General features: G+C 38.2%; 4 protein-coding genes and 1 pseudogene across 4 annotated transcripts; 3 read left to right on the forward strand and 2 right to left on the reverse strand.

Annotated features, from left to right (window-relative positions):
* The first annotated feature begins 2862 nt into the window (after positions 1-2862).
* Positions 2863-4863, forward strand: LOC148691379 (uncharacterized; annotated as a pseudogene).
* A 4259-nt stretch (positions 4864-9122) lies between these two features.
* On the forward strand, positions 9123-11315 carry CYP93D1 (cytochrome P450, family 93, subfamily D, polypeptide 1). Its single transcript, XM_068451577.2, has 2 exons — positions 9123-10143; positions 10586-11315. The coding sequence occupies exons 1-2, from the start codon at positions 9229-9231 to the stop codon at positions 11210-11212; spliced, it is 1542 nt and encodes a 513-aa protein (XP_068307678.2). The 5' UTR covers positions 9123-9228; the 3' UTR covers positions 11213-11315.
* A 2557-nt stretch (positions 11316-13872) lies between these two features.
* Positions 13873-18626, forward strand: LOC137712806 (uncharacterized). Its single transcript, XM_068451973.2, has 5 exons — positions 13873-14697; positions 15555-15639; positions 15749-15918; positions 16191-16465; positions 16920-18626. Exons 1-5 carry the CDS (start codon positions 14322-14324, stop codon positions 17094-17096), a joined length of 1083 nt encoding a protein of 360 aa, XP_068308074.2. The 5' UTR covers positions 13873-14321; the 3' UTR covers positions 17097-18626.
* LOC137712807 (polygalacturonase inhibitor-like) lies at positions 17220-18325 on the reverse strand. The gene has a single exon (XM_068451974.2). It carries the CDS (start codon positions 18323-18325, stop codon positions 17333-17335), a length of 993 nt encoding a protein of 330 aa, XP_068308075.2. The 3' UTR covers positions 17220-17332.
* Positions 18627-23943: 5317 nt separating the features above from the next.
* On the reverse strand, positions 23944-25424 carry LOC137712796 (polygalacturonase inhibitor). The gene has a single exon (XM_068451958.2). It carries the CDS (start codon positions 25155-25157, stop codon positions 24165-24167), a length of 993 nt encoding a protein of 330 aa, XP_068308059.2. The 5' UTR covers positions 25158-25424; the 3' UTR covers positions 23944-24164.
* Between the last annotated feature and the right edge of the window lie 1762 nt (positions 25425-27186).

Genomic DNA, 27186 nt, shown 5'->3' on the forward strand with positions numbered 1-27186 from the left:
TTTGGAAAATAATATAGTTATTCCTCGCAATGAATTTCGATAGGAAATTAACTTTTGAGTTCATCAATCTTCTTTTAGTGTTGTGTTCAACTTCGCTTATAAAGGGAAAAGAGTACTACTTGGGGAAATTTTATTTGAATCCATGTAATCTTTTTCTACATCCAACTTATTTTTTTCACCCGTACTACTTTTAATTAAGGAAAAATTAGTATTTAATCCCTAGTTTCTAACATTCATTGAGTAAGACTTTATCAGTTTTTAGATTTTGATCAAAGCCCTTAGCATTAATTTATTAATGAACTACATGTCAGTTACATATTTTTTTTAAAATAAAAATTAGTTGATTTAGGTTTTTAATACTCACACCCTTATTAAACTCCTAATTAATTTTTAATTCAAAACATTTCCAAAATATAAAAAATAAAATTAGAATAAATTTGTACCCATTATTTTTTACAAGAAAATTTCAAATTTTTAATCTTATATGTACCCATTCATATAATTTTTCAATTTTTTCTAATTAAGTATACCAATTTGTTATATGTCAAATATACTCTTTTTCAAATATAAAAAGTACCCATTTTATATAAAATTCATTCAATCTTTTTTCTAATCCATTTTTTAAACTTATATGGGTAAATTTTATTTCGTTGATTTGAGAATGTATCCATGTTAAGGTTAATAGAATAAATTTAATAATGTTATGAAGCCTAATATCTTTTTTGTTTTTGTTTTTGTTTTTGATAAATGTACCCATGTTTCGGTACAATAATTTTTTGGTTAGTTTTGATGAACGTACCCATGAATATAAATACATAATCTATTGGAGAGTATAATTTATGTGACAACCCATCCCGAATTATAATATATTTTGTCCTCGATAGTGTAGAAATGACTTTTATGCCCTTGAACATTAAGTGTGTTGTGTGAATGAGCTTAGGGTTTGGGACCAATTCTTTTCCTTCCTAACTAGTTGGACCCAATTAGAACTTAAGATTTTTGTTTTATTTTGTTTGGTTGGCCAAACCTGGACCACACACACACACACCCGTTGATCTCTCTCTCTCCCCCTCTCGGATTTGCTTCCATTTTCCATACAACCCGTACAGTCACTCTCTCAAACCACTTCATCACTCACATATTGAGGTTGTGGATCTTATCTTCGTGCTCCTTGCAAGCTCAGGAGTCGAACTATAGCTTTGGTTGGACGTGAGGACTTCAGAAACTCAAGAACCAGGGAGCTCCGACGAGGTGCACTGTTACTCCATCGTGATCGCGAATGTTTCGTTGAGTTTTAGGATCCTAAGGAGTCTTCATACTTCTTCACGAAGCTTATGGAAGAATTTTGGAAGGTTTTGGACATCAGGACAGTCGAGTTCATCGAGTTGCAGGGGTGGCCGGACTATCGAGATTTTCCAGCCAAATTATATTGGTTTTAGGACCTAAAAGTGGTAAAGATGTGTTCCTTTCGTCCTAAGCTTCATTTTGGTACCAATTTCATGAAATGTGGTTTAGAAATGGATGAGATATTAAGGTTTGAAAATTTCCCAGAATCCAGCGATAGCAGCGACGGCCGGCGTCGGACTTCGGCGAACCAAGGAAGGAGGAGAATATTCCGTCAATTTTGATGGAATATGCTAATGGTGTCAGGTAAAATTAATAGTATATGTTGTTATTTAACGGAATATTCCCTAACGCAGTTCGAGATTCCGTTCAGAGTGCCAGGCACGTGCCTTGGCCGGCGCGTGGGACATTGAAAAATTATTCTAAAAAATATGGGGATGTTCGTGGGGTTGAATAAGCCACGATGGTATATTCAATACCCCAATTGAGCAATGTATGAAAAGTTATTATCGAGTTTTGGTTATGTGCTTAAAATAATGTTAAAATAATTGTTTCACATATAGGTGAGACGTTTCCAGAGGACGAGTGCAATCAGGCGAGGCTCAGGGGTTACGACCCTGCCACATATCAGTGAGTGGGCTTTTGGTTTTCAGTGTGTGTGTATATATATATATGTGTATATATATGTGTATATATATATATATATATATATATATATATATATGTTGGTAATTTCTCATAAAATGTGTTTAAATGGACTTGTGTTTTAAAATGCCATGCCAAATATTTTATACTTAGAATATACATTTAGTAGTTGTACATATTTATGTTTGATGCTGCGGACTCTCAGGTGAGTGCCAGGTGAGTTTATAGATTGTGGATGTGAGTTACATGATTATGTTGAGATATATTATAGCTCATAAACCTGCACCCCGATGTTAGTGCTCCCGCCCGTGGTCAGGGCACAGTCCTTCATGTGATGTTCACCTCCCGCACCATACGCTCACCTTGGATCCAAATTAGGTGCACAGTCTTGTTGTACAGACCACTATAGGTGGTTTCGACTCGTAGGTGACCCGCGATCATTAGCACAGTTTTCACCTGATCGTAGCACTTAAGCGTATTTATTTACACCCAGTCCTGTCGTACAGACCACTTTAGATGGTTCTGACTCGTGTGCAGGCATACTTGTTGAGCTATTGGTTAAGCCGTGCAGGTCATATTAGGTGACTCGTGTACATGTCATACTTATCGAGCTATTGGCTAGATGGATGAGCTATAGATTCAGTCGTACAGGTTGTATTAAAAGACTCCGGCTGACATATCATTTGCCTTGATTTATATCTCCTATGTTACATATTTTATGCTAAGATATTTGACATGGCATATATATGAATTTTGCTATTCCGAGCATGGATTTTGCTATTCACATTTCTTTATATCATTATCATTTCCACACTGCGCACATGGCTACGTCACCCTCACGTGACGGCCATCATGCCTTGATTTTGGTCGGGGTGTGTCAGTTTGGTATCAGAGCCTAGGGTTGGCAGTCATGCATATCTTGTGAATATTCTAATTATTTTGGTGTCTTCTGTCAGAATTATGCAACCTTGTAGAGAGCCAAGTTCATCGGCTGAGTCTAGTTTCCCCAATATTACTCAGTTAGGAGAAGCTATAGCTAATGCTATTCAGTTTTTGCTTCGCCTTCCCCAGAGGACTCATCTGGAGACTATGTATAATATGAAATTGGATAAGTTTATGGGTAATGAAGGACATGAGGGAGCTGAGTGGTGGCTCAATCATCTTGAGAAAACTTTCCCTTTGATGCAGAGACAGGGAAATCTCCTTGAGGATAAATGGGTTGAGACGACTACCTAGTTTTTAGGTTAGGAGCCTGCATCCTGGTGGAGACATGAGTTTTATCAGTTATCACTAGATGAAGCTGCTGATTGTGAAGTTTTTAAATGGTTATTTCAGAAGAGATTCATTCATCCAGAGCATATAGATTGTAAGAACCAAGAATTTACGCACCTGAAACAGGGAAAGATGACAGCTAATGGGTACTACATGAGGTTTACCGATTTGTCTCGCTATCACCCGGGGATTGCTGCTAATCCAGTGGAGATGCTCCGTAATTTTAGGTTGGGTGCTTGAAAGATGTGGCGTTCTATGGCGACCACGACTCACTGTGCTGCTTACCAGGAGTTTTATGAGATTCTGCTTCGAATTGAAGATTCAGAGAACATGCCCAGTGATAGCAAGGAGGAGGAAGAAAAAGATGGTAACCAGAAGAAAAATGGTAAAGATAAGGGTCAATCGTCTCAGGGACCTCGTAAGACTCAAAGTTTTAAGAAAAGTGGTGCCAGTTCCAGTTCTTCTAGCGGGGGTTTGAGTTCCACTGGGTAGAGAAGAAGTGGTAGATTTTCTGGAGGTCCTCGTTTTCAGAGACAGAGAGATTCTGGTAGCACATGTGCTTCCTTGTGCCGTAGGTGTAATAATCAGCACTTTGGAGAGTGTAGGCGAGGCAGTAGTGGATGCTATACTTGTGGGCATATGGGACATCGGGCCATTCATTGCCCATTGAATCAGCAGAGGCCGCATCTATCTTTCTTACCACCACCAGTGCCGATTCAGCAGGTCCCATGACCTAGTAGTTATACCCAGATGGGTCGCAGAGGTACTTATCATTATCAAGGCAATGTAGCTCCTTATTCTGCAGGGCAGTATCAGTATCCGCATGATCCATATTATCAGAGTAGTTACCCTCAGTATCCTGGAGGTTATACATCGTATCCTCCCTATTCAGCTGGTGGGTCTTAATGGTATCCTGGAGGATAATCCCAGCACGTGGAGGTTGCTTCTAATAGTGCTGGACCATCGAGGTAGCCTAATCAGCCAGGTCAGGGGCGTAGTGTGCAGGGACGTGGTAATCAGGCTAGCAGAGGTCAAGGAGGACGACAACAGGCTCATGGGCGTATTCACCACATTACACTGCATGATGCTTAGAATAATCCTGATTTGATCATGGGTATGTTGAATATTCTTGGTCATTTTTCTAATGTATTAATTGATTGTGGTGCTACACATTCTGTTATTTCTCATACGTTTGCTCAGACGACACAACCTCATCCTACACCTCTTAGGTATGATTTAGAGTTTTCAATGCCTAGAGGGGAGACATGTTATGTTAGCTGTGTGTATACAAGATGTCCTTTGTTGGTGGAGGATGTTGTTATGCTCGTTAACCTCATTCCGTTGGATATTGTTGATTTTGATGTTATTTCGGGCACAAATTAGTTACATTATAATTGTGCCAATATAGATTGCTACGGGAAGACAGTCACGTTTCATCATCCTGGGTTACTTAAGGTTACATTTGTGGGTGAGCGTAGTGGAGTGAGACATGGCGTTATTTCTGCTGTAAGGGCTAAAAGATTATTAAAGAAAGGTTATCAAGGATATTTGGCTCATGTGGTGTTGAATGATAATACTCCTAGTAGTGTGGAGGATGTGTGAGTAGTCAGGCATTTTCCTGACGTATTCCTTGATGATTTACCTAGACTACTACTAAACCGAGACGTGCCCTCGCGTGGCCGTGCGTGTGGCCGTACCTTGGCCAATGCGTGAGGGCGCGTGGGACATCAGAAAATTATTCTAAAAATATGGGGATGTTCGTGGGATTGAGTAAGCCACGATGGTATATTCAAATACCCCAATTGAGCAATGTATGAGAAGTTATTATCTAGTTTTGCTTATGTGCTTAAAATAATGTTAAAATAGTTGTTTCACATATAGGTGAGACGTTTCCAAAGGACGAGCATAGTCAGGCGAGGCTCGGGGGTTACGACCTTGCCATATATTAGTGAGTGGGCTTTTGGTTTTCAGTATACACACACACACACACACACACACACACACACACACACACACACACACACACACTTAGAATATGCTTGATATTTTCCAGAAAATGTGTTTAAATGGACTTGTGTTTTAAAATGCCATTCCAAATATTTTATACTTAGAATATGCATTTAGTAGTAGCAAATATTTATGTTTGACGCTGCAGATGCTCAGGTAAGTGCCAGGTGAGTTTATAGATTGTGGATGTGAGTTGCATGATTATGTTGAGATGTATTATAGCTCATAAACCTGATACCTGGTGTTAGTGCTCCTGCCCGTGGTTAGGGCACAGTCCTTCACGTGATGTTCACTTCCCGCACCATACGCTCACCTTGGATCCAAGTTAGGTTCACAGTCTTGTCATACAGACCACTACAGATGGTTTCGACTCGTAGGTGACCCGCGATCATTAGCACAGTTTTCACCTGATCGTAGCACTTAAGCGTATTTATTTACACCCAGTCCTGTCGTACAGACCACTTTAGATGGTTCTGACTTGTGTGCAGGCATACTTGTTGAGCTATTGGTTAAGCCGTGCAGGTCATATTAGGTGACTCGTGTACATGTCATACTTATCGAGCTATTGGCTAGATGGATGAGCTATAGATTCAGTCGTACATGTTGTATTAAAAGACTCCGGCTGACATATCATTTGCCTTGATTTATATCTCTTATGTTACATATTTTATGCTAAGATATTTGACATGGCATATATATGGATTTTGCTATTCCGAGCATGGTTTTGATATATGTATGTATTCTATTTTTTGGGAAATTATACAGGTTTTACAGCGAGGGGTTATTACCCTTGACAAGTGAAATGGTTTTGAAAAGCATTGTTTTTGCCCACTCACACTTTCTGTTTTGCGCCCCCTACAGGTTTTAGGTAGAAGTGCTTGTTGGTGGCTTAAGAGGAATTGACGGCGATTCTGACAGTTTAGCACTAATGTAGGACCACCTCTAGTATTTTATAATTAGTACTTGTCCTGCTGGACTGCACTTAGGCTATCTATGCTCTGATTATGGTGTATCACACTTAAATATCGGGATTGTACTTTTATTTGCTTAGTGTAAATTAGTTAGCTTGGTTCTTAGTTATTCACATTTCTTTATATCATTATCATTTCCACACTGCGCACATGGCTACGTCACCCTCACGTGATGGCCAACACGCCTTGATTTTGGTCTGGGTGTGTCAATTTATCTTTAATATTTTTAATTCCATAAATTATGGGTTTTATTTAAAATCTCGTTGATATAAAGAACTACAAATTTCATTTTTAATTTAAAAATACAATAACCTACATAGAAATACATAATTACATTAATGTCAGGGACTTCGATAAAAAAATGAAAACCACAAATGCTTTGGTCAAAGAACACATTGGTAGTTAGGGACCGCATCCAAAGTCTTCCTTTAATTAAACTATCTATATCTCTTTAAAATCAAATTTACTACCTAAACTACCCTCACAAACCTAATTCAATTTATAAATTTATCTCTACACCCATTTAGAAAATACAAATCCAAAATTTGCAAACAGAAGTCCCTTTCAAGTTAAGACTACGAAAAAGTGCACAAATTCATAATTTACGCCAATGTGATCATCCTTGCAATCATATTATGATAGGGTTACCAATCAATAATATTTCAACTTTTGTTTCACTAAACTAAATTATGAAACTATAAGAACCATGCATTGGGTTTTTTGGGAGAGAGCTCATCAAAGTTTAAATCAAACCACCTACTGAAGTATGGCGCTTTTCTCCATGGATATGACATAAGGCTAATTCAAGTTATTTTGTATTTGTATGGGATACAATAGATTTACTTGATTTTAGTAATGTTTGGAAGAGTGCTATTTGATTTAATGTGTGTTCATATCTTTCCGCAGGGTTTAATCAATAATCATTTTTCACAACTTCAGACCTTGAAATCTAGTGCAGATCCCGGATGTCCTGTACAGTTGATCAACACTTACTTGCATGAGGTTGACACAATCTTATCCAATTAACAGGGGAAAGATACCCCTCTATCCATACCAAAAGCATATGATGTTTCAGTGATTGCCAGTTTCATGGCCTGAATGAATCCTGTCTCATCCTTAGTATTGTGTTTGCAGTGACTTAATCAAACGAAAGAACCATGAACTAGAAGGCTGGATGAAACTATTACATGGATTATTTGGATGAAACAAGAGGTGATGGTATGATTTAATTATAGAATGTGAGTTTATTGATAAGTTTTAGTTTTATTGTTAATTTTATTTCGTACTTGATGATAATTATGTAATAGAGTAAAAAAGACAATTTAAATTAAATGTAGAAAGTAATTATACGGGTTCAAATAAAATTTCTCTACTAATTAGAAAACCGTTAGCCTTTATTTACTAAATATGTAATTTTGACGCCAATCACACTCGCCCACGCGTAATTTTTCTTTTCCCTTTCACAAGATCACTAATGAGTGTTAGGCACAATTATAAATTATACAAAAGTTGATTTTAGCTCAATTCTCATAGAGTATTTGATTTTCTTTATATTGGATTAAAATAAGTTGCATTTTGGCTGGGTGTATATTAAAATGCTTCTCTTTAGTATGAATAGAATATTTCTTATATTATATGTCTTTTGAATTCCTCGCTTTGCAACCTCTCTTTTAACCAATTATGTTTTGAGTTCAAACTCTCTTGTTGTTGTTTTTTTTTTTTTTTTTTTTTAGTTTACATTAGTGTATGATATCGTTTGTATTAAAAAAGGAGAATTATTATTATTATTATTATTATTTTCCTATTTTGAAATTCAAATATGGAACTATGATGCCCGTGCAACATAAAATTAGAAAAGGAGTGAGAAATGAGATGAAAAATTAACAAAAACTTCATACGAATAAATAATGTAAAATGCAAATTTCTATGTTGTCTTGCACCACTACACGAAAAATTGCCAATAGCTACAGAGCAATCATGGTTGTTGTTAGAGAGGTAGTCTTAGTGATGATTATCTCTAAGCTGCAGATGGCAACTAGCTATAGCAAGAATGACCAAATCAACTAGTGCAGTTCTTTGACCCAATCAGCTGCAGATAGCAACTAGCAAGAATGACCAAATGCTAGCATTCAAAACTTGGAAGATATTGTAAGGATGTTGCCGGCTCTAACCAATTGAAAATGTGAAACAAACAAGTTAGGACAAAGAACATAGCGTTGAGAATAAGATGCCGGTCATTTATACATAGAGTAATACACACTTGCGGTTTTTTAAACTCAAGTTTTGCACCAAAGACGGCTGCATGCTGACCCAGTCTCTACCCTCCACCCTAAAAACACTACATCAGGCTTTCTAATGATTTGAGTGCTGTTTTTTTATACAAAGATATTCATTATATAAATTTAATGATTAAGGATACAATAAAGACGTGTATTAAGACATGAATCTCAATTGGAATTCTAAAACAACCCGAAAGCACTATACCAAAGCTGACAAAATCCACACAAATAACTAAAAATACACAGCTACAAAATTTAGTATAACACGTATCCAAGCTCATGCACCCCAAAACAATTAATTAGACCACAACGCTGAATCCTAACTATCACCACAAAATCGAAACTGTACCATTATATAACCCAACACATGTAACCAAGAAGTACCTGTGGAACAATGAGTGAATGTAAAAAGGAATCGGTCTTCAACAATCTCTGTGTGCATAAGAAATAGGAGTCGCTTTAAAGTGTAACAAGAAACCAACCACTTCAAATATAAACAAATACTCAGCCAAAAAAAAAATGTAAAACAAATAGATATTATTTTGTAACATATCTCAACAGAATGGACAAACTCTCAAATGATGGGATATTGAATTCCTTGTCTGAGGACTCTAAAATTCCTAGGAAAATGAATTAGGGTTTGAGCTCCTTAAATAAGAAACCATCAGAACAACATCTTTTGATGAGAATAATACAAAGATCAATCAACCATGGAAGTAGATTTCCAAGGATACATCATACTTTTCCTCGTGTGGCTAGTCTCCACAGTTTTGGTCCGAACCATGCTCACCAAATTTTGGACCAAGCCTCGCCTTCCACCAAGTCCGATGGCCTTGCCAATCCTCGGACACCTCCACCTCCTTGCTCCAATACCTCACCAAGCTCTTCACAAGCTATCCAACCGATATGGGTCTCTGATTCACCTCTTTCTTGGTTCCGTCCCTTGCGTAGTTGCTTCCACGCCAGAGATGGCGAAAGAGTTCCTCAAAACTCATGAGGGTTCTTTCTCCAACAGGCCCTATATTTCTGCTGTTGATTACCTCACGTACGGATCAGCTGATTTTTCATTTGCTCCTTATGGACCTTATTGGAAGTTCATGAAGAAACTATGCATGTCCGAGCTTCTTGGTGGAAGGACACTCGATCAGCTCCTTCCAGTCCGCCGTGAAGAGTTGGCGAGTTTCGTGCAACTGCTTCTGAACAAGGCCAAGGCAGCCGAGCCAGTTGATGTTGGCGCAGAGCTTATGACGGTGACAAATAACGTCATATCGAGAATGATTATGGGGCAGAGTTGCTCTTCGAACGAAAAAGAGGCTGATGAGATCAGGAAGCAGGTGAAAGCTATTGCTGAGTTGACGGGAAAGTTTAATTTGTCAGACTTCATATGGTTTTGTAAGAATTTAGATTTGCAAGGGTTTGGGAAACAGCTTAAGGAAGTGCGTGACAGGTTTGACTTTATGATGGAGAGGATTATCAAGGAGCACCAAGAGGAAAGGAAGAAGAAGGAAGTTGGCGAAGGTGGCGGTGATGCAGTTAAGGATCTACTTGACATTTTACTCGACATAGCTGAAGATGAAACCTCGGAGTTTAGATTGACAAGAGAAAACATAAAGGCATTCATCCTGGTAAATAGTTCTGAATTATCAAATCTTACACTGCCTATTAGTAATTTATTGCTCATTCACCGGTCACTATAATGCCTCTAATTGTGAAGGATTTCATTAATAACTAATTATAATACGTATTTGTTAAATGACAACTATAATGATAAACATGAGGTCATGCAATCGGAATTTTTTTACATCCATCCATATTTAGTATACATTTACTGAATTTAACGATTGAATGTACGTTCACGAATCTAAGCGACGGAATTTAATGAGTGGATCGAACCACTTAAAAGGCAATGTATATACTTTACATTGTCGTATGGTAGAAGGACTCACGTGCACATATTCTTTTCCATATGGTTGGATGTTATAAGCCAAAATCACAATAAGTTTCTAAATGCTATGTGCATATGTAAATTAATGAAGCGATTGTTGATATATATTTGTTACATATCAGGATATATTTTCTGCTGGAACCGACACATCTGCAATCACGACAGAATGGGCACTAGCAGAACTAATCAACCATCCAGATGTGATGCAGAAAGCAAGACAAGAAATTGACACCATAATTGGAACAAACAGGCTAGTACAAGAATCAGACATTGCCAACCTTCCCTACCTACAAGCCATAGTGAAAGAAACCCTAAGGCTTCACCCAACCGGTCCATTAATCGTGAGAGAGTCCTCCGAATTTTGCACCATCGGCGGCTATGACATTCCCGCGAAAACAAGATTATTTGTGAATGTGTGGGCTATCAACAGAGACCCTAACCACTGGGAGAAGCCATTGGAGTTTGAGCCGGAGAGGTTTGTGACCGAAGAGGGAAGTGGGAAGAGCCAGTTAGATGTGAGGGGGCAGCATTTTCATCTGTTGCCATTTGGGAGTGGACGAAGAGGATGTCCCGGAACCTCGCTTGCAATGCAGGTTGTGCAGACAACACTTGCCGCTATGGTTCAGTGCTTTGAGTGGAAAGTTGAAGGAACTGTTGACATGGAAGAGGCAGCTGGATTAACACTTCCGAGGGCTCATCCTTTGGTTTGTGTTCCAGTGGCTAGGTTCAATCCCGTTCCATCTTCCTGAATGATCATTCATAGAGAACCTTGTGTGTTTTACTAGCTGTCACTGAAAGAATTCAAATGTATTATTATATACTCTATCAAATACTGTGGTTCTTCCTTTTGCACCTTTCCTTCCCTTCTGAGAATTTGACTTCTCAGTTGCATTCATCTACTCTATCATCAAGTCAATGGATTCACCTTATACATGTTACCTTCCGATCTCCTGAGAAGAAGATTTTTTTTCACAGTTACCTCTTCTAACTGAAAAAGGCAACACATTGTAAATTCATCAGTCTAGCTTGTCAATCATCCTTTGTTTACACATGGAGAAAATCCTATGTACGGCAGCCGTAGTGGCTACTAGGACAACTCTTACATTGAACTGTCATAGAATCAGATGAGACAAAGAATATAAGCGTCTATGTTTTATAGAGATGCGTCTTACACATGACGTGTTCAAACACCCTATTAAAAAGTTTCTCCCAGATATGCAGTTGCGGTCTTTATGGTAGCAGACTCACTAACATATATAGCATAATCAAATGCAAGACGTAAGTTTATGAGAAAATACAAAAACTACACGAATGTCTACAAATCGTTGTGTATTTTTGTGTTTAAAACACGTTTAAAAGACTATATTTTATATCTTTATTTACACATTAATATTTTGATACGCTTAAAATCACGTGATATTATAACCACATCTGAATACATGATAAATTTATGAAATGTCAATAACAGTTGAACAAAACATATCAACAGATAGAAACCATATTCTAGGTGACAAGAATAATCGGTGGATTACAGAAAAAGATTATGAAAATAAAAGTGTTATTTCACATTCCATTAGCCTTATAAAAGTGGAATTTACGATTTGTGGTAGTCTGTGGGCCAACTTTAAGATTATGTAAACCCCAACAAGAAATTGACAACCTCATACTTGATCATGACAAGTTGACAGCGAGAGTAGGTCGAATTCATTAACAAATTTATGGGGTTTTCCACTGCCAAACGCAATTAAACTTTTACGAAAGAAGAAAATAAACGCTTGCTTAGATGGAAACTGCTTTAATTTATTTTCTATAAATTCTCTTGGGGTGCGTTTACTAATCCGTAATCAGATTGAAAGTAATTGGATTGAGGAGGAATTGAAATGAGGTGAAATGAGAATGAAATTTCTATTAAAATTGTTTACTAAAACTATCTAGAATCGGAGTAGGAATGATGTTGAGTCCATATAAGTTGTTTACTAATTCACTTCAATCGGAATGAAAACTGGATTGATTACTAAATTGCCCTTACATAAATAAATTATTTTCATACTAATTAATTAAATTAAATTTCTTAAATAAATTTATATAATAAAATTCATCTATATAAAAATATATAAATAGGTTTTATTTATTTATTAAAAGATGGTTATTTCCATCCATCCCCCACATCTCCATCTTTCCCACGCCTCCCTGTCATCCTGAAGGTCCAGTTGCAATGCCCTCCACCCACCACTACCTTTCCTTGCCCTGTCTCTATCTTCCACCCCCTTATGCCTCCATAGCCACCACCCCATAGCTAGGCCATTCATGATCCAAAGCGGAGCGATCTCGTTGCCATTTCGATCCTGGTCCACTACGTCGGTTAAGAGTTCAGCGGTCGGATTCAGGTAAGAGTCCAACAATTCGGTGAAATGAATGGAGAGTAGGCAAGTATGTGATGTGGCCCTGCACGGCGGAGGATGTGGTGTTGGCAGAGATGGAGAATGAGTTGCGCTAGATGAGTGTCAAATGAAGGGCAATGTTGGGATAATCAGAAACAACTAAGGGCATAATTGGTAGAAGAAATCCACCATGGATTCCTCAGGTGTCCAGGAATTGAAATACTTCCCTCATGTAGGGAGTTCAATTGCTCCAAAATTAGGAGTTGGATTCCTTACTGCGTGTGGACTCCACATGTATTTCAATTCCTCAAAATTACATAAACAAAGATATATCCCGTAATCGGAATCCAATTCCGAAAATTGATTCCGATTACGGGTACGTAAACGTGCCCAGTGCTTTACCCATAAGAATTTGCTCGTTGGGTTTTCCCTCCACTGAGTGTATTTTGGACTCGACATATGTTTATGGAATTCGCCTTAATTTAGTTTATTTGACAAATGACTCTTTTTGACCTGAAGCTATCTTATCAATTAGTAAGGTCGCGAGAAAAATGACTAGTTTTTCGAGCGTAAATTTTTTATATTTACAAGCTGATATTCTAGTTCTAAGTGGTTGTGTCCTTTAAATGAGAAAACTCTATTTTTGATTGAAATTAAATTGAAAAGAATTGCATGTGAATTTATCTAATTTTTTGGTAACAGAAAATTATTGTTAACTTTTTACTTATAAGTGAGAGGTTTTAGATTCAATTCTCGTCAAAGATGAATTTGAACCACATTATTACTAACCCATTGTGAATCTCTTTTGTTCAAAGAAAAAAAAAAAAAAAAAAAAACAAAGGCCGAACCTAGGAATATTCCCATGACAAAAAACAGTCCCAGCTTAATTTTGTCTAATTTTGTTGTGTAAATTTTAACACAATAACGTGGTGAAGCCGTTGGCGTTGCATGTAAAACAGTAAAACAGTAAATCCTTGTCCTTGAAGCTCTTGCCATCACAAAAAGCACTGCCCCCAATCCACCGTCTCAATCCCATGTTTACTCTCAGCCCACATTTTTTGTTTTTGTTTTTGCTTTTGGTTTGATAGACCTCCCTCTCTCGCTTCCCCCTCTCCCCTTTCGCTTTCGGATTCTGGATCCCCTCCACTCTCTCACCAACCCCTTCTCCTCCCATCTCCTTTCGCCTCACCAATTCCTTCCAGTTTCCCATTGATTTCTGCACCATCCATGCCTCTCGATTCACACTCGCCATAGTTACCTAATATTTATTTCAATTGTTCAGTAATCTCTAATCTGTTCATCCCCAATTCATGTTTTTCAGATGATGAAATTCACACATACTTATTCCCCAACATTCTGGATTCTTCTTTGTTTCTGAAAGTGTGCATATAATTTCGTCTGGGTTTTGTTCAAATTGATCAAAAAACCCAACTTTTGTGAAAATTTTGGTGTTTGAATTTCTGCGTTTCTCTCAAAAATGGTGACTGTGAATCTGGGAATGCTTCATTATGTTCTGGACCATGTGTATGGTGCATTCATGCACAGAACAAAGATTAGCCCTCAATTTTTTTCGAGAGGGTGGGGCGGCACAAAGCTTGAGCTGCTTGAGAGGATGATAAATCAGCTTTTCCCAGAAGCAGCTGGCCAGAATTGGCCTCCTACTGTGATCCAACCAACTTGGAAAACTGTTTGGGAGAGCAAGACGGCTTCTCTCAGAGAAGGGGTTTTCCGGACGCCTTGTGATGAGCAGCTTCTCAGTGCATTGCCTCCTGAGAGTCACAGTGCAAGAGTTGCGTTTCTTGTTCCAAAATCGGTTCTTCCTCAGAGGATGGCCTGTGTCGTTCATCTTGCAGGTATAATTACGGTTCATATGTTTTCACCGTGTGATAAATTAGGATTGGAATTTTGGGATTAATGTTTTCTTATTTTATTCGTGTATGTTTTGGTTATTTGCACCGATGTAGTATAACAAATCATTAGTAAACTATTGGGAGGTTGGATCTACATTTACCGCTTCGATTTATCTCTAGCAATATGAACTTTGAGCCTTGCTTATTGATGAAATGCTCTGAAATATAATTTCAACCTGTTTTCTGCCTTTTGATTACAGTAGCAAAGGTTGGCAGGTAGCGGTAACTTGGCACACCATGCGTTGTGTTGAGCATTGAAATATTAGAATTAGAAATCAAATGCTAGAAATACGTTTTGTTTATTTATTTTAAAATGTTTACAATTCAATTGGGTCTTTGTCTTCAACTTGTATACTTCTCTCAAAGAGTCTAATATTGAGTTTTAAGTGTTAACTAGTTTTGGAAAAGTATACTTGGAGGAACTGTTCTTGTTCCTTTGGAAGATTGACAAACATGGCCGTCCAATTTACTTGGTTTGGTTCTCTCAACTATATTATTGCTGCAAAGTATATGATTGTGTGCGCAGTAATTTGTTCTTCTTTGGTTGGCATTGTTGAGGAACACTGGGAGGAATTTCTATGCTGACTACATATTTATTCAAATATCTCTAGATTAATATGTGATAACTGATGATGTATTACATTTTGGTTTGAGCTAGTCCTTCTCTAATCAACTTAGTGGAGAAGCTCTGGAAACAAAATCTCTTTAAAGCTTCCTAATTTGAATTTCTTTGCAGTAACACTTGATCGAAATTTTTTTTTTAACATTTTGCGTTACGATTTGTAATTTCCATTTTGCAGGAACTGGAGACCATACATTTGAACGGAGGTTACGTCTTGGTGGACCTTTGCTGAAGGAAAACATTGCTACTATGGTGCTTGAGAGGTATAAATTATTCTGCGCAGCCAGATACCTTTTGTAACTGAAATCAGAGTTCTACATGGTTACTATTCGTACCTTCCAGCTTTTTAATTGAGGTAGATATGTTATGCAGCCCTTTCTATGGACAAAGACGTCCTGTGATGCAGCGTGGGGCAAAACTCATGTGTGTCAGTGACTTGCTTTTATTAGGAAAGGCAACCATTGAAGAAGCTCGCAGTCTCTTGCATTGGCTAGACTGTGAGGCAGGGTTTGGCAAGATGGGTGTTTGTGGACTTAGCATGGGTAAAGACCCAACTCCATCTCTTGCTATAGCTTTAAGTGTTCGAAGTTAGAAGAAGTCGCTCCCATTCTCTCTGGTTTAAAATTTGAAGTATTATTTATTGTTAAAACTTAAACTAGTTTTACTTCGTTTCTACATGGTTGAAAGTTGAACCTAAATTTTTAGTTCTGACCTTTGGAATAAATCATGGACTTTTCCTGGAAGTGGAACACTGGCACCCTTCATTTAATCACAGTCCTTTTGGCCGAAAATATAATGCTTCTATGGAACCTAGGAGGAGTACATGCTGCAATGGTTGGATCACTGCACCCCACACCCGTCGCAACCCTACCTTTTCTCTCTCCACACTCTGCTGTTGTGGCATTCTGTGAGGGAATATTAAAGCATGCAACTGCGTGGGAAGCCCTGAGAGAAGATCTTGCAGTGCAGAAGGCTGCAATGACTCTCGAGGAAGTGAGAGAACGGATGCGCAATGTCCTGTCTCTCACGGATGTCACGCGCTTTCCGATTCCAAAAAATCCCAATGCCGTGATATTTGTTTCAGCCACTGTAAGTATTTATTGTTGGAAAATTAATCTATTACTGTTTTTATTAGTTTACTTGGAGAATAAGGATTATGATTCCTTGCCCATTTTGGATTAGGTTTAGTTCACCATGTATAGGAGTGCTTGTATTTTATTATGAACAAGTCAGTCACAATGTGGTCCTCTGAGTTGTAGCCTTCTTGGCCAATCTTGTAGTGCTTCTTCGTTTTCTATAATATTCGTAGTTTTATAATCCGTTGTACTCTGATTTTCAACTTTTATGTGGTTACCTTTCTGCTCTTTTGTTATTAACCCATCTTTAAGATTCTATCAACATTTTCCCATTTCCTGCTCTTAATAGCAAATTGACCATTGTATGCTACTCCGAATAAGTCATTGTGGAATGTAAAGTCTTGATTTTTGGTTTTTGATTTGCTAGCTTTACAAGTTTTTTCCTTTAATTACACTTTATGTTTCAGGATGATGGATACGTCCCGAAACACTCTGTGCTAGAGCTTCAAAAAGCTTGTCCGGGTTCAGAAGTAAGATGGGTCACTGGTGGGCATGTCTCATCGTTCCTTCTCCACAACAGTGAGTTCCGCAGGGCTATTGTTGACGGACTTGACAGATTGCCATGGAAGGAGTCTCCATTGTGACATTGGCAACACAAGTGGAGAAGGGTCACCCTACACTTATTCTGATGTGGTAACCTTCGCCTCTAATTTACGCCGAACTTGAAAAAAACTGGATATAGTTGATATTTTAAACACCAACAGAAATAATGGGAAAACGGGGTCTCTTTCATGAATATTATTTCCTTATTTGTATGACCAAACACCCGTTTAAACAGAAACTAGTTGAAAATTGCTGACCAAATCTGCAATTATGGCCGTTACTTGCAGCTTGGCAGTGGAGCACCGCACAAGCATCGGTTATGGAAATAAGAATACTCGTTGAAGCTTTGCAACTTTCCGCCCACCGGAATCTGACCACACAGCCTGTTGTAGCTCACGTTCAGGAACTGGAAATTCAGTTGGGTAAACTCCACTGGGATACTCCCGTAGATCTTATTGTGGTTTACATCCAGTGAGGTCAAGCTTGTCGGAAACTCCACCTTTGACAGATTAAATTCCAGCAAGTTCCTGGATAGGTCCACAATCTGGGTTGTCTTGTTCAGCCCAAATATCACTGATGCGTCACCTTCGAGCTTGTTCCGTGATAAGTCTATGCTGCCGAAGTCCATCTGGGCAAATGAGGTTGGAATGTTGCCCGAGAGCTGGTTGTGGGAGAGATACAGGTCTGGAACGTTGCCAATGAACTGCCCAAACGATTTCGGAATATGACCTGTGAGCTTATTGCGGTCTAGATGAAGAGCGTTGAGGTTTGGGAGCTGAGAAAGCGAGCTGGGGATGGCGCCGATGAGGTTGTTGAAGGAGAGGTCGAGGAATGTGAGGTTCTTGAGTTGGCTGAGGAAGTCAGGGACAGAGCCTGAGAGGTTGGTCCAGCTGAGCCTGAGAAACTTGAGTCCTTTGAGCTTGGCAATGGCGGGTTGGATTGGGCCAGTGAGATTGGGTTGCTTGTGGAATTCAAGGGTTTCAAGGTACGGCAAGTCTCCAACTAGGGCGGGGATTTGGCCGGATACCTGGCCGGCAAAGATGGTGAGGGAGTTGATGCGGTTTGTGGTTGAGTCACAGGTGACGCAGTACCAATCACAACAGTCGGTGTCTGATTTCCATGAGGCCAAGACATAGGGGTCGCCGAAGGCTTTCTTGATTTGTAGGAGGACTTTTTTGTCGTCGGGGTTGCAGAGATCGGAGAGAGCGGGGTTTAGGACGGAGGAGAAGAGTAGGGTTAGGGAGAGGAAGGTGGAGAACTTGAGCTCCATTGTTTTGGGTTTTGGTCGAGAGCCTGAGAGATGTGAATTTGTGGTTCAAAGAAGTGTGGGATTTATAGGTATTGCATGCGGCCATCAAAGTGAAGTGTTCTGGGAAAATGGGTGATGCATGTACTGTCGAATGGATTTTTCAATGTGATTGGTGCACAGAGTACGTGTTAATATCCAAATTGTGAGATATGTGTGGTAACAAGTTAATAACTTAAAAAATAAATTTTTCCACCACTTCTATTAAAACACGTGATGTACCACTTGTTCCCGTCACAATGAAAAATTTCTTTTATTGTTGAAAGTTTCAACAGGTCAAAGGTCTTTTGCGCATTTAATCGACATCAAAAAGTAACATGCTTTGCTCCTTATTTCATTCAAACAAGTAATGTCTTTTGTTTTACATCTCCTAAAGTTTGAGATGTTCCTAATCTTTTAACTGTTAGATTTTTAATTAAAAATACGAAAATCAAGGTGTATCGGTTATAAACCTGAAGTATACTCCAAAACATCGTAGAATTTTTAGTAGATTTGTTAGTTTAATAGCAAAATTGTCTCATTTTCTCAAGGCCTAATGCTTTAGGTCTCATGATTATCTGAGTTGTTTGGGAAAGTAATAGCGTAGGAATAAACAAAATTAAAGAGAGAACAAATGGAGCACGGTTTGGTAACCATGGTCGGCCAAAGCTGGATTGATAGAGATGAGGACCTAAGAGTTTCTCAAGATTACTCAGCTTCTTTGACTGAAATAAGCAAAGTTCGGAGGAGCGATTTGCAAGTACTACTAGATTTAGGATAAAATAATTAGAAATAATTGACAAAGATGTGATACAGGCATTGAAATGCCCTACATGATTATTAATAATACACAAACAATTCCAAATCACTCATGTCAAGCAGTCATTTTCATATTCATCCGTTACTTTGTTTTATAATGCATTTCTAACTAATTAAAATTCATTGGTATTCACAAATTCCTCATCCAAACATAACCTCATAAACAAAGCGCTAGCCCACTATCGATGTAGCAAGTTATTTTATTTTTTGCTGACAGTTGTTGGCCACTTTTAAATGATTCAACTTTATTCATATTAGATTGTCGGTGAAGTAGAATCGTTAAGAGTAATTTGTTATAAATAATTTTACGGTATTTGAAATCATATAATAACCAAGTTTTTGCCAGCATTGTTAGAGATGCTCTAATCCAACATTTGCCAAAATTTCACGCTTCTATACTGTTATGACAACTTGAAGAAAAAAAAGTCAAAAATGAAGGGTGTCTTCTGAATCCTTGTGGTCTGCGTGCTATGATCTGGCAAATGCAGATTAACCTCCACCACGTTGTGCTTCACCAAGTGACTTCCACCCTTCCTCAATTGGCAACTGATGGCGGTGAACTGAGACTTAATTAAACCCAATAAACTTGTGCCATGTCAATGTTACTATTTGCTTTGCTTGTTAATTGCCCTGTGACTTCTTTTTAATACAACAACATTATTCATACTAAAATATGGAGATTTTAGATAATTAGAGAGCCATGGGCACTGTCGCTGCTCTATTAAATAAAGATAAAATAACAAAAATATCTTTATTTTTTGTCAAATCATTTTAACTCATTGTTTATTAAATTATAGGTATGTTTGGCTTTTTATTCTTATTTAACATAAATTTTTACGGAATGATTAAAATGATTGATGGTGGACAAATTCAAGAACTACTTCTATCGATTTCAAATCTTAAAAACTAAAGTAAGAAGTTATGCCAATTTCATGACCATTTTAGCTAAAAGCCTTTTACTTATTTAGTTAATTTTTTCTGTAGGTCATCTGGCCTCCACAAATAAAAGGAGGGCTTTTTTTTTTTTTTGCTAATTCTTTAATTTAATATTGTATAAAAAAATCATGTGCAAAATAACATGAAAACATCCTCTAACGTAGAGAGAATTGCACATATAGATATTAAAAAAAGAAAATAAATGAAAATGGCTTGAAAACTTTGAGTTTTAACAATAAGGACAAAATAAAGAGTAAAGTGAATAGTATCAGGTTTGACTTTTTAGTGTAAAAATGTGATTTTTTGTTAAAATGAACAGTACCGCGAGCTTTTCGTTAAAATTCCCTATAAAAAAAGGAATCGATTTGATTCAGGTTTTGTCAATGTGGATGCAAAAGTCCGTCCCATTCGGTCTCTCGGTTCGGTTTTTGTTTGAAACTAAAAATCAAGCATAAATGATAGGTTCAATTCAATTTGATTTTGGAAAAGAAAATTGCTATATCAATTCAACCATACCAAAACTGACTCAAGTTCGATTTGGTTGGTTCGGTTTTGTTTGTAGTGACTGTCGAGGAAGTGAGAGAACGGATGCGCAATGTCCTGTCTCTCACGGATGTCACACGCTTTCCGATTAAAACCCCAATGCTGTGATATTTGTTTCTGCCACTGTAAGTATTTATTGTTGGAAAATTAGTTTATTATTGTTTTCTTTAGTTTACTTGGAGGACAATGATTAGGATTCCTAGCCTTTTAAGTTTAGGGTTTCTTGCCTATTAGGATTAGGTTTAGTTCACTATATATGGGAGTGCTTGTATTTTATTATTAACAAGTCAGTCACTATGCAGTTTTCTGAGTTGTAGCTTTTTTGGCGAATCTTGTAGTGTTTCTAATACTCATAATTTTGTAATCCATTTGTTCGTTTATTGTTATGTGTACTCAGATTTTCAACTTTTATGAAGTTACCTTTCTGCTCATTTGTTATTAACCCACCTCTATGACTATTATTGTTTACCTATTTCGTGACAGCCCGCCCCAAATTATTTGTACTGTAGGTGTGAAATGACGATTTTGTCCCTGAACGTTAATTTGCGTTGTAGGGTGTTTGATTTGTTTTGTTTTCTTTTTGGTTGGTGGGCTGCCATCTGGACCACACACCCACACACACACACCCGTGACTTCCTTCTCTCCCTTCTCTCCCGGACTTTCTTCCAGTCTCCTTCCATTTCCTTTGCAAGTGTACGACCAAACTTCAAACTAACTTTCCACGCACGGATCGAATGTTTGAAGGTTAGTTTTGGACTCCTTGCAAGCCCAGGAACTCATCCATACCATTTTTAGGACGTGAGACCTTCGAAAACCCGAGAACCATGGAACCCCGATTTGGTGCACTGTTCATGCGCACGTCATCGTGAGGTTTTTAGAAGTTTTTAAGGTTCTAGGAAGCTTTAGGACGTCTTCACAAAGCTTAGGGGAGTAATTTTGAAGTGTTTTGGACGTCGGGAAGCTTGAGTTCGTCGAGTTGCAGGTTTGGCCGGATTATCGAGGTTTCACTGGTGAGATTCCGTTGGTTTTAGGTCCCCAAAGTGGTAAGGTTTTGTTCTACTCATTGTAAGCTTCATTTTGGTACAAATTTCATGGAATTTGGTTAAGAAATGAAGAAGATATTAAGGTTTGAAGTTTTTCCAGTTTCTGGTAAGAATTCGAGTTGTAGACGGCGACGCTAATGACGGCAACAGGCGAGGCTCACCGGAGAAGGAGAAGAATATTCCTTTAAAGTTAACGGAATATTCTAACGGCGTCAGGTAACTGCCGTTAACGTCTGTTAGGGTTTTAACGGAATATTCCCTAACGTCGTTAAGGTTTCACATGCGTGCCTTGGCCGGCGTGTGGGAGGCCAGAAAATTATTTTAAAAATATGGGGATGTTCGTGAGATTGAGTAGAGCATGTTGGTATATTCAAACACCCCATTTAAGCAATATATGAGAAGTTATTACCTAAGGTTGGTTATGTGCGTTAATTTGACATTTTTATAGTTCTTTCGCATATAGTGAGGACTATACGGAGGACGAGCGCAGCCATGCGAGGATCGAGGCTTACGATCCTTCTACGTATTAGTGAGTGGGCTTTTGTTTTCAATATATATATATATATATATATATATATATATATTGATTGGTATCTTTCCAGAAACTACGTTTTAATGGTTTTATAATTGAAATGCCATGTCGAATATCGTCGATATTATTATTGTGATTGTATTAGTTATGCTTTGGTGCCGTGGACGCTCAGGTAAGTTAGGTGAGTATGTTGTTAGTGATAGATGTGGTGTTGATAAGATTGAGTTATAGCTTATATTCCTGCAACTCGGTGATTGTGCTCTGCCAGAGTAAGGCATAGCCTTCACGTGATCGTTCACCTCCTGCACCGTACGCTCACCTTGGATTCAAGGCAGGTGCCAGCCTGTCGTATAGACCACTCTAGGTGATTCCGACTCGTAGGTGACCCGCGATACATCGCACAGCCTTCACGTGATTGTAGCACTGAGTGTATTTATATACATCAGCCTGTCATACAGAACACTTTAGGTGGTTCCGACTTGTGTGTAGGATAGTGGTTGAGGAGCTATAGTTTCAGCCGTACAAGTCACTTTAGGTGACTTCGGCTGACGTATTGATATTACTGGCATATTATGATTTTGTTTTATCTCACCTGCTTGATACTTATACTATTTGTTGGATATTTTGACGCGGCATATTCTGGCAAGGCCTATTTGAACTTTATCGTTTTTAGCATGATTTGATATACGAGTACGTATAATATTTTCTGGAAAGTATACAGGTTTTACAGAGAGATGTTATTACTTGATATTGAAATGGTTTGAAAAACAAACTTTGTTTTTGCCCACTCGCGTTTTCTGTTTTGCACCCCTCTAGGTTTTAGGTAGCGAGGACGTGGGTGATGAAGGAGGCATTGAGGCATTTCTAACAGACCACCCTCCATGTAGGACTTTCTAGTTATCCTTGTGTAGTGTTTGATTTTTTTTTTTTTTCTGGACTGCACCTAGGATACTTGAACTTTTACTTTGCCTTTTTCCTTCTATGTTTTTCACTGATCTTTTTACTGTAAATTATTTTGTTGACTTTATTTTTCTCGTATTTTCACTCTTTTACTTCCGCATTGCGCACTTGACTACGTCACTTCCACGTGACGGCCAGCACGCCCCAATTTTTGGATCGGGATGTGTCACATTTCCTGTTCTTGATAATAACTTGACAATTGTATGCTACTCCGAATAAGTCGTCATGGAATGTAAAGTCTTGTTTTTTGGTTTTTATGACTAGCTAGCTTTCCAAGTTTCTTCCTTTAACCACAATTATGTTTCAGGATGATGGGTACATCCCAAAACACTCTGTGCTGGAGCTTCAAAAAGCTTGGCCAGGTTCAGAAGTAAGATGGGTCACTGGTGGGCATGTCTCATCGTTCCTTCTCCACAACAGTGAGTTCCACAGGGCTATTGACGGACTCGACAGATTGCCATGGAAGGAGTCTCCATTGTGACATTGGCAACACAAGTGAAGAAGACCCTACACTTATTCTGATGTGATATCCTTTGCCTCTAATTTACACCAAACTTGTTAAAAACTGGATATAGTTGATATCCGAAACACCCGCATAAATAATGGGAAAACGGGGTGGTCTCCTTGAAATATTATTCCTGATTTATTTTCATTCACCCATTTCCTGTCGTATTCTAAATTCCGACTCACCAAACAGTATGCTGGTTTAGGAACATTGTATAGAAAAAAGATCGGCAAAGTTTATTATGTTTCTGTTTTCGACAAGTAAATTATTGGCCAAGTTTATTCGCTATAATCTTTTCTTTTACATGGATTATTCGCTATAAATCTGTGTTCTATATGCAGTGGTAAAATGCATGAACAAATCTTATTAATTACTTTTAAATGAGCTACACTGCTGCCATGACTGGTCGCTTATTTGTATGACCAAACACACCTGTTTAAACAGCAACTATTCGAAAATTGCTGGCCAAATCTGCAGTTGTGGCCTTTACTTGCAGCTTGGGAGTGGAGCACCGCACAAGCATCGGTTATGGAAATAAGAATACTCGTCGAAGCTCTGCAACTTTCCACCCACAGGAATCTGACCACACAGCCTGTTGTAGCTCACGTTCAGGAACTGGAAATTCAGTTGCGTAAACTCCACTGGGATACTCCCGTAGATCTTATTGTGGTTGATATCCAGCGAGGTCAAGCTTGTCGGAAACTCCACCTTTGACAGATTAAATTCCAGCAAGTTCCTGGACAGGTCCACAATCTGGGTTGTCTTGTTCAGCCCAAATATCACGGATGCGTCACCTTCGAGCTTGTTCCGTGATAAGTCTATGCTGGTGAAGTCCATCTGAGCGAATGAGGTTGGAATGTTACCAGAAAGCTGGTTGTGGGAGAGATACAGGTCTGGAACGTTGCCAATGAACTGCCCAAACGATATCGGAATATGACCTGTAAGCTTATTGCGGTCTAGATGAAGAGCGCCGAGGTTTGGGAGCTCAGAAAGCGAGCTGGGGATGGCACCGGTGAGGTTGTTGAAGGAGAGGTCGAGGAATGTGAGGTTCTTGAGTTGGCTGAGGAAGTCAGGGACAGAGCCTGAGAGGTTGGTCCAGCTGAGCCTGAGAGACTTGAGTCCTTTGAGCTTGGCAATGGCGGGTTGGATTGGGCCAGTGAGATTGGGTTGCTTGTGGAATTCAAGGGTTTCAAGGTATGGCAAGTCTCCTACTAGGGCGGGGATTTGGCCTGATACCTGGCCGGCGAAGATGGTGAGGGAGTTGATGCGGTTTGTGGTGGAGTCACAGGTGACGCAGTACCAATCGCAGCAGTCAGTGTCTGATTTCCATGAGGCCAAGACGTAGGGGTCGCCGAAGGCTTTCTTGATTTGTAGGAGGACTTTTTTGTCGTCGGGGTTGCAGAGATCGGAGAGAGCGGGGTTTAGGACGGAGGAGAAGAGTAGGGTTAGGGAGAGGAAGGTGGAGAACTTGAGTTCCATTGTTTTGGGTTTTGGTTGAGAACCTGAGAGATGTGAATTTGTGGTTCAAGGAAGTGTGGGATTTATAGGTATTGCATGCGGCCATCGAAGTCAAAAGTGTTTTGGGATAATGGGTGATGCATGTACCGACGAAAGTTTGGACAAGTCAAAGATCTTGTGCACAATAAATCGACATAAAAAAGTAGCATGCTTTGCTCCTTATTTCGTTCAAACATCTAGTGTCTTTAAGAAAATTTTAGGTCTTTGAAGTTTGAGATATTCTGAAATTTTTAATTAGTATATTTTTATTTAAAAATATGAAAATCAAGATGTATAGGTTATAAATTTGGAGTATATTCCAAAGTGCCGTAGAAATTTTATTATACCTGTCAGTTTAATAGCAAAAATTGTCTCATTTTCTCAAGGCCTAATGCTTTAGGTCCCATGATCATCTGAGTTGTTTGGGAAAGTACAACCATAGGAATAAACAAAATTAAGGAGAGGAAAAAGGGAGCACGGTTTGGCAACCTGGGTCGGCCATAGGTGGATTGATAGAGATGAGGACCTAAAAGTTTCTCAAGATTACTCCAACTCCTTTGATCGACTTAAGTCAGATTTAGAATAAAATAATTAGACATAAGCAACAAGCATGTGACAGAGACATTGAAATGTCCACATCATCATTAATGATACACAAACAATTCCAAATGACTCATGTCAAGCAGGCATTTTCAGATTCATCCATCAATTTGTTTTAGAACAATACTTAGTTACTTAAAAATGAGTATGAACTCCTACTTAAAATTTCTCAAAACTATTCGTTGTCAATTTACAAAACATTCATGTTTATAATCAGAACCGTTCATATTATAAATCATCCTATAAAGATTGCCTCTACAAAAAATCAATTAAAACTAAGGTCGTTTAGTCATCAAACTGTTTAAAAACAAATGAACGGTATTAGTAAAAGTATTACGAACCGTCTACGTGTTTGTTCAATGTATTGACTAAACAACCTTAGTTTTAATTTATTTTTTTGCAGAGATAATCTTTACAATGTGATTTATAATATGAACGGTTTTGATCATAAACACAAAGCTCTGTGATTAAAACACTAAGAGTTCTTCGTAGAAGCTCCTACTCATCTTTAAGTAGCCAAGTATTGTTATTTGTTTTATAATGCATTTCTAACTAATTGAAATTCATTGGTACCCACAAATTTCTCATCCAAACGTAACCTCGTAAACAAAGCATTAGCCGACTAGCTATGTAGCAAGTCATTTTATTTTTTGCGAAGAGTTGTTGGCCACTCTTAAATGATTAAGCTTTATTCAAATTAGAATGTCGATGAAGTAGAATTCTTAAGAGTAATTTGTTATAAACAATTTGCCTTATTTGAAATCATATAATAACCAAATTTTTGCTAGCGGTGTTAGAGATGCTCTAATCCAACATTTGCAAAAATTTCACGCTTCTATACTGTTATGACAACTTGAAAAAAATAAAAAGAAAAAGAAAAAGTCAAAAATGAAGGGTGTCTGCTGAATCCTTGTGGTCTGCGTGCTGTGATCTGGCAAATGCAGATGAACCTCCACCACGTTGTGCTTTACCAAGTGACTTCCACCCTTCCTCAATTGGCAACTGATGGCGGTGAATTGAGTCTTAATTAAACCCAATCAACTTGCGCCGAGTCAATGTCACTATTTGCTTTGTTTGTTCATTGCCCTATGACTTCTTATTAATACAACATTATTCATACTAAAATATGGAGATTTTAGATAATTAGAGAGCTGCTGCTGCTCCATTAAATAAAAATAAAATGACAAAAATACTTTTATGTTTTGTCAAATCATTTTAGCTTATTGTTTATTAAATTGAAAGTATGTTTGGTCTTTTATCCTTATTTAACAGAAATTTTCACGAAATGATTAAAATGATTGATGGTGGACAAATTCAAGAACTACTTCTATCGATTTCAAATCTTAGACACCAAAGTAAGGAGTTATGTCAATCTCATGATCATTTTGGCTAAATAGCCTTTTACTTATTT

This window comes from Pyrus communis, chromosome 14 (assembly GCF_041283825.1).
Source record: "Pyrus communis isolate YQ-2024b chromosome 14, ASM4128382v1, whole genome shotgun sequence".
Classification (NCBI taxonomy): domain Eukaryota; kingdom Viridiplantae; phylum Streptophyta; class Magnoliopsida; order Rosales; family Rosaceae; genus Pyrus; species Pyrus communis.